We start from the raw sequence: 16,198 nt of genomic DNA, 5'->3' as shown, positions 1-16,198 counted from the left end.
TTTTAAAGATTTTATTTTTTATTTATTTATTTGAGACAGAGAGAATGAGAGAGAGAGCATATGAGAGGGGGGAGGGTCAGAGGGAGAAGCAGACTCCCTGCCGAGCAGGGAGCCCGATGCGGGACTCGATCCCGGGACTCCAGGATCATGACCTGAGCCGAAGGCAGTCGCTCAACCAACTGAGCCACCCAGGCGCCCAAGTCTTTATCTTTTAGAGCTACATACCAAAATACGTATAATAGGGATTAGCTTCAAAATAATATGAAGGAAAGGAGGCATAGATAAAACAAGGACAATTTTGGGTTGATAATTTTTGAATCTGGATGATTGGCTACATCTCTACTTTTGTATTTAATTAGAGTTTTTATCATTTTTTAAATAAAGATTTTATTTGAGACAGCGAGCAAGAGAGAGAGAGTGGGCATGTGCAGGGGGAGAGGCAGACTCCCCGCTGAGCAACGAGCCTGATGTGGGACTCTATCCCAGGACCCCCGGATCATGACCTGAGCTGAAGGCAGCCGTTTAACCAACTGAGCCACCCAGGTGCCCCTATATCTCATTTTTAAAATAGCCGAAAAGAATCACAACAGTCTGGGGCGCCTGGGTGGCTCAGTCATTAAGCGTCTGCCTTCGGCTCAGGTCATGATCCCAGGGTCCTGGGATCGAGCCCCACGTCCGGCGCCCTGTTAGCGGGAAGCCTGCTTCTTCCTCTCCCACTCGCCCTGCTTGTGTTCCCTCTCTCGCTGTCTCTGTCAAAAAATAAATAAAATCTTTAAAAAAAAAAATCACAACAGTCTTGATTCAGAGATTCATAATTGTAATATGATGAAAGTTTCCCACTTAACTTGGTTGTAGTATGATTCTCAAATTTGTTGCCCACCCCAAGTTTTCCTCTTGATGAGGCCCTATGTGCTAGCCTTTATTTTCCGAAATTCACTTTTTTACCTGGCAGTTACTCAATGAAAATGCCCCTAAATTGAGTAAGAATTGAATTTCAACTTCTTTGTTAATGTGAGAAGTACTAAGCTTGAATACACCTCTAGCAAAACAATAGAGAAGAGAGGGGGAAAAAATCCAGGTTTTTTTTTTCCTTGTGAGAAATTAAGTTAAAGGTTTGGTGTGCAAAGAGGTTAAACATTACTAGAATGATAGTTGGGGAAGATCCATACATTGTAGTACTGCGTATTGAGTAATTCCTGCCTACTTCGATTAAAAATAGTTGAAAGTTGGGGTGCCTGGGTGGCTCAGTTGTTAGGTGTCTGCCTTCAGCTCGGGTCATGGTCCCCGAGTCTTGGGATCGAGCCCCACATCGGGCTCCCTCCTTGGCAGGAAGCCTCCTTCTCCCTCTCCCACTCCCCCTCCCCCTCCTTTTGTTCCTGCTCTTTCTAGCTCTCTCTCTGTCAAATAAATAAAATCTTCAAAAAAAAAAATAGTTGAAAGTTGACTATATGCCATGGATCACTTTTGAAAGACACAGAATGATGGTGTTTCTTTCGTGAGCATCTCGGTAGAGATATTAAATACAGCATTTCATCATATTAATGAAGATTTCATTTTGATAACTGGAAAACTACAGGAAGGGTACTAAATTTGCATTTTTCATTTTTCAGGTTTGTGAAGTATTTAATTTAGGTGGTTATCTCTATTGTGGTATGGCCTATCTTTTCTTCTTTCTTTTTTAAAGATTTTTATTTGTCAGAGAGAGAGCACAAGCAGGGGGAGCAGCAGAGGGAGAGGGAGAAGCAGGCTCCTCACTGAATAAGGAGTCCAATGTGGGACTCGATCTCAGGACCCTGGGATCAGGACCTGAGCCGAAGGCAGACGCTTAATGACTGAGCCACCCAGGCGTCCCTGGTATGGCCCATCTTTTCAACAAAGTTGTTTTTTGACCCTGAACTATATAGATGCTAAAAAGAATGATCACGCTCAGAGATAGGAGTCTAGGTCATAACTGAGGAGTGTTTGAAAAAACTTGGTTTCAGTGTCTTTCAGAGATGTTGGATATAAGTGTGTGAAATATGCTCAGCAGATTTGTTTTTGTTTTTTTTATTTTTTTCTGGGTTGATAAGCCTTATTGGTTAATTCTGTCTTGTTTGCTGTAAAGAACTTAGAAACTATTTTCTGAGTTGAATTTTCTGCCTGTTTTGAATCTTTTGTTAGATTATATATTTATTTATTTGACAGAGACACAGAGAGAGAGGGAACACAAGCAGGGGGAGTGGGAGAGGGAGAAGCAGGCTTTCCACTGAGCAGGGAACCCGGGATGCGGGACTTGATCCCAGGACTCTGGGATCATGACCTGAGCCAAAGGCAGACGCTTAACCGACCAAGCCACCCAGGCGCCCCTGTTTTGAATCTTTTTATTTATTTATTTATTTATTTGACAGAGACACAGCGAGAGAGGGAACACAAGCAGGGGGAGTGGGAGAGGGAGAAGCAGGCTTCCCGCAGAGCAGGGAGCCCGATGTGGGACTCGATCCCAGGACCCTAGGATCATGACCTGAGCTGAAGGCAGTCGCTTAACCAACTGAGCCACCCAGGCGCCCCTGTTTTGAATCTTTTAATTTATATTGGTTGTCTTGGCAGAGCATATACCTGGGGAGTAGTTCTTCTCACTCACTTGATAAAAAGTAGTTAGGTGACAAACATCTTTCTTAGCCATCTTTTCAGATTTACTCTTCCCAGTCTGTTTCTTAGAGTATCTTTTTCATCACCTTGTGATGAAGTGGAAGAAACTTTTGATTATTCTTACTACACTTCATTGCTTCACAAAATAAAACATGCACTCAAGTTTTTAAAAATATCATAAATAGCTGAGGTAAAAGACCAGCCTTTTTTTTTTTTTTTTTTTTAAGATTTTATTCATTTGAGACAGAGGTACAGAGAGAGAGCATGAGCAGGGGGAGAGGGAGAAGCAGGCTTCCCGCTGAGCCAAGAGCCTGATATGGGGCTCGATCCCAGGACCCTGGGATCAGGACCTGAGCCGAAGGCAGATGCTTAACCATCTGAGCCACCCAGGTGCCCAAAAGACCAGCCTTTTGGATATGCTGTTAAAATATCCATAGGCATGACATTGAAAACCACAATTTGCATTCAGATAGCTCTATTTACTCTGAAGGAAAGTTTTCTACAAATTGCTCAGCATATGCATGGGGAGTTTGCTTGCACCTTGTCTGGGTTGAAGGAAGGTGCTTGAGAACCATCTGTAGAGGTTATCATCCACAGTTAATATTCCTTCTGCTGGGTGTTTGATATTTATGCATTAATTATTTGTTGGCTATGGGCCTGAGAAAGTTACACAGCAAAGAACTGGTATAAAATTAAATAGTTAAAAAAAAGAAAGTTGTTGGGCCACCTGGGTGGCTCAGTTGGTTAAGTGTCTGCCTTCGACACAGGCCATGATCCCAAGGTCCTGGGATTGAGCCCTGTCGGGGGCTCTCTTCTCAGCAGGGAGCCTGCTTCTCCCTCTCCCTCTGCTTCGTACCGCCGCCCCCCCCCACCCTCCCCCCGCCTCATGTGCTTGTGCTCGCTCTCTCTCAGTGGCTTTGCTCTCTCAAATAAATAAAATCTTTAAAAAATAATAGTAAAAAAAGTTGTTTAGAATGTTATCTTTTTCAGTGAAACTAGACTGGATAATACAGAAGTTTGTGTTGTGCAGTCTTTGCTCAAGGAATGCCTATGATATGGATTTGGCTTCTTTTTTTTTAATTTTTTTTTTAGATTTTATTTATTTATTTGACAGAGAGAGAGCACAAGCAGGGGGCGCGGCAGACAGGCAGAGGGAGAGGGAGAAGCAGGCTCCCCGCTGAGTAAGGAGCCCAATGCAAGGCTCCATCCTAGGACCCTGAGATCATGACCTGAGCCAAAGGCAGCCACTTAACCGACTGAGCCACCCAGGTGTTCCTGATTTGGCTTCTTTTTAAATTCAGTTTCTGGCTAGCTTCGTCTTTTATATATATATAACTTAAACGTATAAGAAAATTTAAGTTGATATCCTATATATTTTTCTTTCCTTGTACATATCTTCTCCCCTTTGTGATTTTGGTCTGGGAAGACAAATAATTAGAATATTAGAGACCAGTTAGAATCAAGGTAGGCACTTTACCCATTGAAACTGTGGGCACTTGGCTGCAGCTAACTTACCTGGGAGATTGCCTAGATATTTTAAATTTTCAAGGGAACAACGCCATCTGTTGGGCATCTTCAAAACAAATCCGTCAAGTTGGATCCAGCTTAGACTATTTATTTAGTTTTAGGTTGGTTGTTTTGTTTTTGGCTTAGGGGTTTGGTAAAAAAAAAAAATGCTGAAATACTAAGGGCACTGATAGAACATTTGCATTAAAGGCTTTGTTTGAACATTGAGCAGTAATGCTTCTACAATTCCAAGACAAAGAAATTGACCTTTAGTCAACTAATATTGGGGAGGCATAATAGCAGGCAGTATCTCTGTCTGCATTGTAAAGGTGTAGGCTTTATGTTTATAAGAAGCATATAAGTTAGGCAAGTGTTTTCAAATTAAAGGTGACTCCAAAATCATGGTGAAGTACAAGGAAACAATTTAGGGGGGAAAGAACTATCACCCACTTTCTGAATTCAGAGCAATCTAGAATTGACCCTGCAGTATCACCGTTTTGAAAGAACAGCTAACAAGCCTAAGTTTGTAAACTGGGACTAGACTGTGAGGTTCTTTTTTATTTAATTTTATTTATTTATTTACTTACTTTACTTTATTGTGAAGATTTTCTTTTTTTTTTTTTTTTAAGATTTTATTTATTTGTCAGCACACACACACACAAGCATGTTAGCACAAGCAGGGGGAGTGGCAGGCAGAGGGAGAAGCAGGTTCCCCACTGAGCAAGGAGCCCAATGTGGGACATTGTAGGACTTGATCCCAGGTTCCTGGTTCCTGGGATTATGACCTAAGCCAAAGGCAGATGCTTAACCGACTGAGCCACCCAAATGTCCCTAAGCATTTTCTTTTTAAGTCATCTCTACACCCAACGGGGGGCTCAAACTCAAAACCCTGAGATCAAGAGTCACACGTTCCACTGACTGGGCCAGCCAGGAGCCCCCAAAATATACATTTTAATTGAAGACCCTGCACTTGCATGATTTGCCTCACCCTAATCACAGTCCTAGATATTACAAATTAAATTTTATACTCCTATTTATTGAATAATTTGCTGTGGGCTTTTTCATAATTTTTTTTCAAGAATAAAAGTTACAATTTTGGATCCTTCAAAATGTGGGAGGGGGACGTTAGGGGAAATAGTAGAGGGAGCACAAGGGGTTGGGTTACTGATAGATTAAAGAATCTGATTCCATATTTTGTATAACATTATTTCTTTCATTCTGAGGTATCTTATTTTGTCTTTTTTTCTTGTAGCATGGCGGACACCGACCTCTTTATGGAATGTGAGGAGGAGGAGCTGGAGCCATGGCAGAAAATCAGTGATGTCATTGAGGATTCTGTCGTTGAAGATTATAATTCAGTGGATAAAACTCCTACAGGTAACAAAACCTCTTGATTTTAGATTATTTAAATTGATTCAATCGGGTGGCATTTTTGTTAAGAAAGTGTGAGGCAGAGGAGGACTTTTAAGAATCCAGGGATGCCTCATTGTGGCACTGGTGCTTTTTTTCCCATGCTGTAGTGTGTAAAAATGCCTCAGTTTCTTCATACATAAAGCTAGAAACGTTGAGAGTTGAATTAACTATCAAATATTTAGCAATCCTCTTACCAATAACGAATGAACAAGAATGCAAAGTAGTGGTGTGTGTCAGTGTTTATTTATATACCCAGTCAAAAACAGGATCCCATAGTCATTTTTTCCTTCTTTGTTTTACTTGACCTTTGTTTCGTATGTGAGCTGAGCAGAATTTGCTTTGTGTCTGCCTTCATGGAAAGTTTACAAACTTAGGATTGTTAGCTGCTCTTTCAAAAAGGTGATGCTGCAGGGTCAAATTCTAGATTGCCCTGAATTCAGAAAGTGGGTGATAGTTCTTTTGCCCCCTAAATTGTATCCGTTGCTCTCTCCATTTTTATCTTCCCTGCCTTGAGACCTGAAGATGGCATTGGTTTAGCCTGAAACAGGACACAGTTCAGGATCTTGTGGAGGTCTTCCTATGTCTGCATGGTTATGAATACCAATAGTGGTGGTAATAAACCTTTGAGTCTTAGAGGTTTGCTTGTGCTATATAAGCAAAACCTTAAAATACTGGTTCAGTGAGCTTGTGATCTAAATTAATTTAACCAGGCAATGTCAGATGAAGAAGGCATTGTGTCTAATTGGTGGAGTGAGGGACAAGTAGGAAGAGAAATCAGATGCACAGTTGTATTTGCAAAGAAAGCAGGAAAGTTTTTGGTTATAGAGAGCCACAACAAGATGAAAAGGGATTAGAACAGTATCCTTTAGTGTCATCTGTCCCTGTCTCCAAGTGACTGTGCCTCCCCTTCCCCACAGTTTCTGTGAGCCAGCAGCCAGTCTCGGCTCCAGTGCCCATCGCTGCCCATGCTTCTGTTGCTGGGCACCTCTCTACATCCACCACCGTTAGTAGCAGCGGGGCACAGAACAGCGACAGTACAAAGAAGACTCTTGTCACACTAATTGCCAACAACAATGGTAAGTGGGATTATCGGGAAATTCTTCCTGGGCCAGAGGGTGAGAGAATTAAAGAGGTTTTAGGAACAGACGCACCCATTTAGTTTTAGGTACTGATGTGGCTCAACTAGTTGGAGTGAATTTAGTAATGATTCAGTGATGTGGAAGTGATTCAGGAGTGGTGCTGTTCCTTCTGAGTTAGTGCTGAATTGATGCTGGTGTTTCAAGTCCGAGGGCACCTGATTCTTGCTGCTGATAATTTCTAGGAGAGAAAATGTAAACCCAAAAGTCCTAACAATTAAAGAGATCTGGGTTTTGTTTTGTTTGATTTTTTTTTTTTTTTTTTAAGTAGAAGAGCCCTACTAGTTTGTTAAGAATTCTCCCAGGGCAGCTTTGTTTTGGATTTTTTCTGGCAGATCCATTTGGTTATTGGTTCCTGGGTATGAAAAATAGGATAGGGTTGTTGTCTACTTGAAGGAAATGGTGAAAGAATAGTGTCTTTAGTGTATTATTGACCAGAGAAGCTATATAGTATTGGTTTCTATGTTATTTCTGATGACTGTTTTTACACTCTAAAGATGTGTTATTGGCAAGTTATGTCCTAAGATTCATAAGTAGAATAAGCACTTTGTAGAATCATTGTGTTGCTGCAAAGGACTTTTAATTATTTTTCTTAAAATAAAATAGCTTTATTAATATAAGAATAATGTGTATTGTAGAAAAAGTAAACTGAAAAAAATAAAAGGAAGGGAAAAAATTTTTAACTGTAATCTCACTACCTGGAGATAACTATTTGTAACTTTTATTTTGTCACATACTTTCAATGCTGTATGTAATGATTCACTTTTTATAAAAATGGATCATACAGACTCTACCCACTCTGCCTCCTTTTCCCCTTAATATGTAATGCATATGTTCTCATTTTAACAAATGTATGTCTGTAACATTGTTGATGAATAACTGTACAGTTGACCCTTGAACAACATGGGGCTCAGCGGTGCCAGCTGGCTGCACAGTTGAAAATCTGCGTATAACTCCAAAAACTTACCTATAGATAGCCTTCTGTTGATAACAGTTGATTAACACATATTTTGGATGTAGTATATATACTATATTCTTACAATAAAGTAAGCTAGAGAAAAGAAAACATTATTCAAAAAATCATGAAAAAGAGAAATAACACCGTACTGTACTATATTTATTGAAAAAAAAAATCCATGTACAAGTGGACCTGTGCAGTTCAAACCTGAGTTGTTCAAGGGTCAACTGTATTTCCTGTTATTTGGTTAGCTGTTATTAACAATAGTAGTAAAGGCCTGTACTGCTACTTTAAAGAGCTGTTGTGAACATCTCTGTATCTTTTCTCACATCCTTAGTTCTGAGAATGTATTTACTTATTTTTTTATTTTCTTAAAGATTTTATTTATTGGACAGAGAGAGACACAGCGAGAGAGGGAATATAAGCAGGGGGAGTGGGAGAGGGAGAAGCAGGCTCCCCGCTAAGCAGGGAGCCTGATGTCAGGCTCTATCCCAGGACCCTGGGATCACGACCTGAGCCTGAAGGCAGACGCTTAACGACTGAGCCACCCAGGTGCCCCTGAGAATGTATTTATAAATTTCAAATTGTTGGATCAAAGGTCATCACAGTTTTTAGGATTGGATATTTTTGCTGGATTGGCCATCTGAAAATGTTGTATCAGTTTATATTTCCATAGAAGTGCATATAGTGGTCTTACTTTTGTTTATAACCATTTACTTCTCTATTGTTAGATATTTATTATAATCCCTATTTTTTTGTAATTACAAACAATGCTTGGTGAACGTTCTCAGGCATTATATCTGTGCCCACTGTGTAAGCATATTTTCAGTAGAAAGTGAGATTGTTTGGGTCAGGCATTTAAAACTGGATAGTGTCAAATTGTCCTAATAGATTGCTCTGAATAAGTGTCCCCAGTAGCTCTTTCCCCATACTGTTGCCAACTTTAGGTACTATTGAACTTAAATCTCATTTCTGTAGGCGTTTTTTCAGCTTTTGTTACTGATTTTTATCACATGAAACATCCTTAGAATTTTTTTAAACTTATAAATAGGGACCCTTATGTATATAGAAAGATGAGGAACCACTATCCATAGGATTCTCTCATTTTACAGACATGGAAACCAAGTACCAGAGAGTCTAAATAATGTGTTTAAGGTCAAATAGTTGGTAAGTGACTAAACTGGATTTGAATTGTCTAGATTTCAAAGTTTGTATCCTTTCTACTGTGTTATACTGCTTTCCTGTATTTCTTTCTTTTTTTTTTTTTATTTGAGAGAGAGAGCACGAGCAGGGGGGAAGGGCAAAGGGAGAAGGAGAGGGACAAGCAGATTCCCTGGTGAGCAGGGAGCCTGATGTGGGACTTGATCCAAGGACCCTGAGATCATGACCTGAGCTGAAGTCAGATGCTTAACCAGCTGAGCCACCCAGGCGCCCCTGTGTATTTTTTTTTTTTAAATAATCCGTCAAAATGCTATTAGCAACCATGTGGCTAAATTTTTCTTTGATCCTAGGGTGTTCCAAGGCTTCTGAGGAGCATGTCATGACACACTGACATGACCTAGTCTTCTTGACTCCTTGGATGGACCCTTGATTTCTGAGCCCACCTAGGGCTGTGTACAAAGTTTTAAAATTTATATATATATATAATTTGATTTTATTTCAGGTACTTGTAGTACCTGTAATTTGAAATTCAAATTAAAATATTAACCCATGCTAGTGGGAAAAAAAATTGGGTATAGACAGGTAACCAGAGTTACATGTGTCATGTGTATTCTTCCAAAAATTTTCATGCATAGATAAGCATGCATTAATAGGTACAATTTGCCTAGCCACCTCCTTTTTGCATAATACAGACAACTCTATAACTTTTTTTTTTTTGACAGAGCACAAGCAGGGGGAGCGGCAGGCAGAGGGAGAAGCAGGCTCCCTGCTGAGCATGGAGCCCAATGTGGGACTTGATCCCAGGACCCTGGGATCATGACCTGAGCCAAAGGCAGATGCTTAACTAACTGAGCCACCCAGGCGTCCTCTATAACTTTTTTTATCTTACATTCTTTTTTTTTTTTAGATTTTATTTATTATTTATTTGAGAGAGAGACAGAGATAGTGAGAGAGAGCACGAGCAGGGAGGAGAGGGAGAAGCAGGCTCCCTGCCAAGCAGGGAGCCCAACGTGAGACTCGATCCCAGGACCCCGGGATCATGACCTGAGGCGAAGGCAGACACTTAACCAACTGAGCCACCTAGGCGCCCCTTTATCCTATGTTCTTGAAATGTTAATCTAGGTTTAGGGGTGGGACTTCAGAATAGAGGGAATTAAAAATGTTCCATCTTCGGGGTGCATGGGTGGTGCAGTCAGTTAAGTGTCTGACTCTTGGTTTCAGCTCAGGTTGTGATCTCGGGGTTGTGGGATTGAGCCCCATGTTGAGCTCCACACTCAGCTCAGAGTCTGCTGGAGACTCTCTGCCCCTCCCCCTGCCGTCATGCTTTCTCTGTCTCTCTTTCTCGCAGATAAATAAATCTTTAAAAAAAAAGTTCCATCTTCCAGCCCAGTTTTCCTATAAGTCTTCAGCTTAGTTGTACTGGTGTATTGTCTACTTATTACATTAATAACATAGCAAGAAAGAATAACTTTTAAGCAATTCAGTATTGTTTCACTTAGTGTATTTTGTACTTGAGAAAGTGAAAAAGTTGTCTTTTCCTGCTCCCTCCTTTTAAACCAGTTTTAAAGCTTGTCTGGCTCCTGGTTACAAATAGCCACCTCCTCCAATAATTATATTGTAAAAAACTGTTTTTTGGGGGGTATTGGTTTGGCTTTTATAATTTACGTGTTTCTCTTGTTTCCCTTGCTGTCTCTACATAGAAAGCATTTCCTTGACTCTTGATTTTTAAGGAACATTTTTTTATATGTGAGAGGGAGGCCATGGGTTGAGACAGAGGAGGAGCACATTGCTAGTTTTTATAATGGTCTAGTCCTACACTGGGCGGTGGATTCAAGAGTGTTTGTTTTATCATTATACTTTATAACTTTAAAGGTATGTAATATTTTATAAGAGCCAACTGTTAAAATATAATTAAGGTGAATATTATTTTGCAGGAATGAATGGGGGGCACCTGGGTGGCTCACTCGGTTAAGCTTCTGCCTTCGGCTCAGGTCATGATCTTGCGGTCCTGTGATCGGGCCCTGTGTTGACCTCCCTGCTCAGCGGGGAGTCTGCTTCTCCCTTTCCCTCTGCCTCTCCCCCTGGCTTGTGCTCTTTCTCTCTCTCTTTCTTGCTCTCACTCTCGCTCTGTCTCAAATAAGTAAAATCTTAAAAAAATTAAAAAATAAAAAGATTCCTGGGTGCCTGGGTGGCTCAGTTGGTTAAGCAACTGCCTTCAGCTCAGGTCATGATCCTGGAGTCCCGGGATCGAGTCCCACATCGGGCTCCCTGCTCAGTGGGAAGTCTGCTTCTCCCTCTGACTCTCCCCCCTCTCATGTGCTCTCTCTCTCTCTCATTCTCGCTCTCTCAAATAAATAAGATCTTAAAAAAAAAAAAGAAAAAGATTCTTTCTCTCTCCCTCTTCCCCTCTCCCTGGTCACACACACTCAAATTTTTTTTCCTCTCTGTCGCAAATAAATCTTAAAAAAAAAATAAAAGAATGAATAGGGGAGGAGAAAGAAAAGGGTGGGGATATGGACACAATTTTGTTCTATTTTCCAAAATACCTGTTCCATGGATAATGATAATTGGTTTAAAAAAAATGTAATCCGGGTGCCTGGGTGGCTCAGTTGTTAAGCGTCTGCCTTCGGCTCAGGTCATGATCCTGGGGTCCTGGGATTGAGCCCCATGTCGGGCTCCGTGCTCCGCGGGAGGCCTGCTTCTCCGTCTCCTACACCCCCTGCTTATGTTCCCTCTCTCACTGTGTGTCTCTCTGTGTCAAATGAATAAAATCTTAAAAAAAAAAAGTAATCCTTTCCTATTTGATAGGGATAGAATAGTTTTGCAACAAATGATACTGGGACAAATGGATACTTTTTCCACACAGAAGAGGATGAATTGGCACTTCTACATACCATTTATAAACATTAACTAAATGGTCAAGGACCTACTAAATGTAAGAGCTAAGACTGGAAAATGTTTAGAAGAAACATAGGTGTAAGTCTTTATGACCTTGATTTAGGTAGTGGTTTCTTTTTCATTTATTTGTATTTTTTAATTTATTTGAGTGGGGGGGGCAGAGAGAGGGAGCATCTCAAGCAGACTCTGAGCTCCTAAGTAGTGGTTTCTTAGGATAGCAAAAGCATATGTAACCATAGAAAAAAATAGATAAATTGGAGTTTATAAAGATCAAAACCTTTTATGCTTCAAAGGGCATAATCAAGAAATTCACCATAACCCATAGAATGGGAGAAAAATTTTGCAAATAATATATCTGATAATGGACATGATATCTAGAATATATAAAGAAGCACTACAATTCAATAATAAAAAGGTAACCTGGGCACCTGGGTGGCTCAGTGGGTTAAGCGGCTGACTCTTGATTTTGGCTCAGGTTATGATCTCAGTCCTGGGATCAAGCCATACATCAGGCTCCATGTTCAGGAGGGAGTCTGCTTCAGGAGACCCCCTCTCTCTCTGTCAAATAAATATTTTTTTTTAAAAGATTTTATTTATTTATTTGACAGCACGAGCACAAGCAGGGGGAGGGGCAGAGGGAGAGGAAGAAGCAGACTCCCCGCTGAGCAGGGAGCCTGACACCGGGCTTGATCCCAGGACTCTGAGATCATGACCTGAGCCAAAGGCAGATGCTTAACCAACTGAGCCACCCAGGAACCCCTAAATAAATAAATCTTTTAAAAAAATAATAATGGGCGCCTGGGTGGCTCAGTCGTTAAGCGTCTGCCTTCGGCTCAGGTCATGATCCTAGGGTCCTGGGATCAAGCCCCACATTGGCCTCCCTGCTCAGCGGGAAGCCTGCTTCTCCCTCTCCCACTTCCCCTGCTTGTGTTCCCTCTCTCGCTGTGTCTCTCTCTGTCAAATAAGTAAATAAAATCTTTTAAAAAAATTTAAAAAAACAAAAGGACAATCCAATTTCTTAAATGGGCAAAAGATCTGAGTAGACATTTCTCCAAAGAGAATATATAAATGGCCAGTAAGCACATGAAAAGATGTTCAACATTATTAGTCATTAAAGGAAAAACAACATAACCACAATGAGATACCGCTTCACACCCCCTAGGATCCTGTAGTCAAAAAGATGGACAAATAACAAGTGTTGATGAGAATGTGGAGAAATTGGGACTCTCATATATGCTGGTGAGAATGTAAAAATGGTGTGTCCACTTTGGAAAATAGTTCGGCAGTTTCTCAAAAAGTTAAACATAGTTATATGATTCAGCAGTTCTCCTAGCTATATACCCAAAACACGCAAACAGTTCCACAAAACGTCCTGCCCAGATGTTCATAGCAGCATTATTTATTATAGCCCCCAAATAGAAATAACTTAAGCTGTTGAATGGATAAACAAAAGGTGATCTATCTGCATAAAGTAATATTATTAGGCCATTAAAAGGAATGAAAGTCTATAATATGAATAACCTTGAAAACGTAGTGCTAAATGAAAGAAGTCAGATGCAAAAGGCAACATATTGTATGACTCCATTTATTTATTTATTTATTTGACAGAGACATAGCAAGAGAGGGAACACAAACGGGGAGTGGGAGAGGGAGAAGCAGGTTTCCCGCCGAGCAGGGAACCCGATGTGGGGCTCAATCCCAGGACCCTGGGACCATGACCTGAGCCGAAGGCAGACGCTTAACGACTGAGCCACCCAGGCGCCCCGTGTATGACTCCCATTTATATGAAATGTCCAAAATAGGCAATTCTCTAGTGACAGAAAATAGATTTGTGGTTACCAGGGCTGGGGGAGAAAAGAACAGGGAATAACTGCTAATGGGTGTAAGATTTCTTCTTGGGATGATGAACATGTTCTGGAATTAAATAGAAGTGATAGTTGCACAAACCTTGTGAATATACTAAAAAGCTCTGAATTGTATACTTTATATGAGTAATGTCTATGGTATGTGGATGATATCTCAGTAAAGCTCTCCCCCCCCTTTTTTTTTTTTTTAAGATTTTATTTATTTGGCAGGGAGAGAGAGAGAGAGAGAACAAGCAGGGAGAGTGGCCAGCAGAGGGAGAGGAAGAAGCAGTCTTCTGCCGAGCAGGGAGCCTGATTTGGGGCTCGATCCCAGGACCCTGGGATCATGACCTGAGCTGAAGGCAGATGCTTAACCAACTGAGCCACCCAGGCGCCCCAGCTCTTTTTTTTTTTTTTTTAAAGAAGGTGTCAGGAGTAGAATTTTGGAACGTTTTTACAATTCTTTTTGTTGTTCTTCAGAATCTATCACTCAGCATTTAGAAATTACTTACATAGTTCTGACTGATCATACATTTGCTTTGGAAAAAAATATTATGTAGTAAAATAAACCACTGCTTAATTCTGAGCTGTGAATGATCTGAATTTATTTTTTATTTATTTTTTTTTATTTTTTAAAGATTTTATTTATTTATTTGACAGAGAGCACAAGCAGGCAGAGAGGCAGGCAGAGGGAGAGGGAGAAGCAGACTCTCCACTGAGCAGGGAGCCCGACGCGGGGCTCGATCCCAGGACCCTGGGATCATGACCTGAGCCGAAGGCAGCCGCCTAACCGATTGAGCCACCCAGGCGCCCCTAAATGATCTGAATTTAATGTTATAGGTTTCTTACTCTATAAATAGTTAATGTTTTTCAACTCGTGTTTAGCTCATTTTGACTCCATTTAGGCCTCCTATCTCTGGGTTTTAAGGCTATTTAAGTAAACATAAAAGAATAAAGGAATACATCAAGACCTTCAGATTTGTAAAACAGAAAATATTGTGAGAGAAGCTGCTGAATCTCTTCCCCTTATTTAATCAGTTTATGGCTGTGGTACCTAGTTTGAGAGCAAACTTTGAGGCAGGGTATTAGTTGGTTAATTCTTTTTTGTTTTTTTTTTAAGATTTTATTTATTTATTTGACAGAGAGAGACACAGCAAGAGAGGGAACACAAGCAGGGGGGAGTGGGAGAAGGAGAAGCAAGACTTGCTGCTGAGCAGGCCCAATGCGGGCTTGATCCCAGGACCCTGGGATCATGACCTGAGCCAAAGGCAGACACTTAACAACTGAGCCACCCAGGCGCCCCAGTTGGTTAATTGTTTTATAGGCTTTTTAAGCCTAAGGATTCTTGTTTTTTTTTTTAAGATTTTATTTATCCATTTCAGAGAGAGAGAGAGAGCACGAGAGGGGGGAGGGTCAGAGGGAGAAGCAGACTCCCCGCTGAGCAGGGAGCCCGATGTGGGACTCGATCCCAGGACCCCGGGATCATGACCCGAGCTCTAGGCAGACGCTTAACCAACTGAGCCACCCAGGCACCCAAGCCTAAGGATTCTGATTGCCTCTCATTCCCTGGAAGTAGAACTTTGTAAAACCCATGAATTGTCAGAATTTCTCTAAGGAAAGATTTAGTAAGAATGCAGAAATCAGGGGCACCTGGGTGGCTCAGTTGGGTGGGTGTCTGCCTTCGGCTTGGGTCATGATCCCAGGGTCCTGGAATCGAGCCCCACGTTGGGCTACCTGCTTGGCGGGGTGTCTGCTTCCCCTTCTCCCTCTGCTGCTCCCCCTGCTTGTGCTACTTCTGCTCTCTCTCTCAAGTAAATGGATGAAATCTTAAAAAAAAAAAAATGTAGAAATCATTTAAAATAATTCATTAGAATTATTAGAATTCATTGGAGTTACTAGATTCGTAGAATGTGGATGGGAAGTACAAAAAAAACCAAAATTGGCCATAGTTAATAATTGTTGTAGCTGAGCGATGGGTACATGGGGTTTCATTATGGTATGCTCTTTTTATATGTATTTGAACTTCTCCATAATAAAACATTTAAATTAAAATAGTAAATTGCCAGTATAATTAGCACAGATAGAACTTGTAATTTTTTATCTGTGTCAACCTCATAATCACTAGTCAGTTGGCCTAGTAACTAACTATGAGGTCTAGTCCACTGATAGGCACTCATTTCCTGGAAAAAATTGGGACAAACCATTGTTGGCCCATTAATAGCCACCTATGTACCCACTCCAGTGGTCTAGCTTTGTAGCTAACTGCAGTGACTCTGTCAAAGTAGGACATACAGCTCATAGGAACCCATCTCACTCTGGTTAGTTGAGGTAAAAGGTTGAGGCAATATCTTACTTGAATCTCTGATTTAGGTATATTGATGCTCAAATTTTCTGTCTGGTTTTGGAGTATTCGCTATAAATAGGAAACTTAGGGAGCGCCTGGGTGGCTCTGTCGTTAAGCGTCTGCCTTCAGCTCAGGTCATGATCCCAGGGTCCTGAGATCGAGCCCCACATTGGGCTCCCTGCTCCCTCTTCCACTCCCCCTGCTTGTGTTCCCTCTCTCGCTGTCTCTCTCTCTCTGTCAAAATAAATAAATAAAATCTTAAAAATAAATAAATATGAAACAGTATTAATGACTTTTTTGCCAAATGTAA

At 40.9% G+C, this 16,198-nt stretch overlaps 1 protein-coding gene across 4 annotated transcripts in view; it reads left to right on the top strand.

Moving 5' to 3' along the window:
• POGZ (pogo transposable element derived with ZNF domain) overlaps window positions 1-16,198 on the top strand; it is a 47,571-nt gene that overhangs the window by 9,092 nt on the left and 22,281 nt on the right. For 2 of the 4 annotated variants that reach the window (XM_081815942.1, XM_081815941.1), the window contains exons 2-3: window positions 5,387-5,511; window positions 6,465-6,623. In XM_081815942.1, coding sequence (XP_081672068.1) covers window positions 5,388-5,511; window positions 6,465-6,623 — 283 coding nt within the window. In that variant the 5' untranslated portion in view covers window position 5,387. The remainder of the gene's footprint in view (window positions 1-5,386; window positions 5,512-6,464; window positions 6,624-16,198) is intronic. The other 2 variants (XM_081815944.1, XM_081815943.1) reach the window with 1 other exon arrangement.

This window comes from Leptonychotes weddellii, chromosome 4 (genome assembly GCF_054177405.1).
Source record: "Leptonychotes weddellii isolate Sample4059 chromosome 4, ASM5417740v2, whole genome shotgun sequence".
In the NCBI taxonomy this organism is placed as follows: domain Eukaryota; kingdom Metazoa; phylum Chordata; class Mammalia; order Carnivora; family Phocidae; genus Leptonychotes; species Leptonychotes weddellii.
Note: the sequence above shows the minus strand (reverse complement) of the source record. Positions and strands in the feature narration are given on the sequence as shown.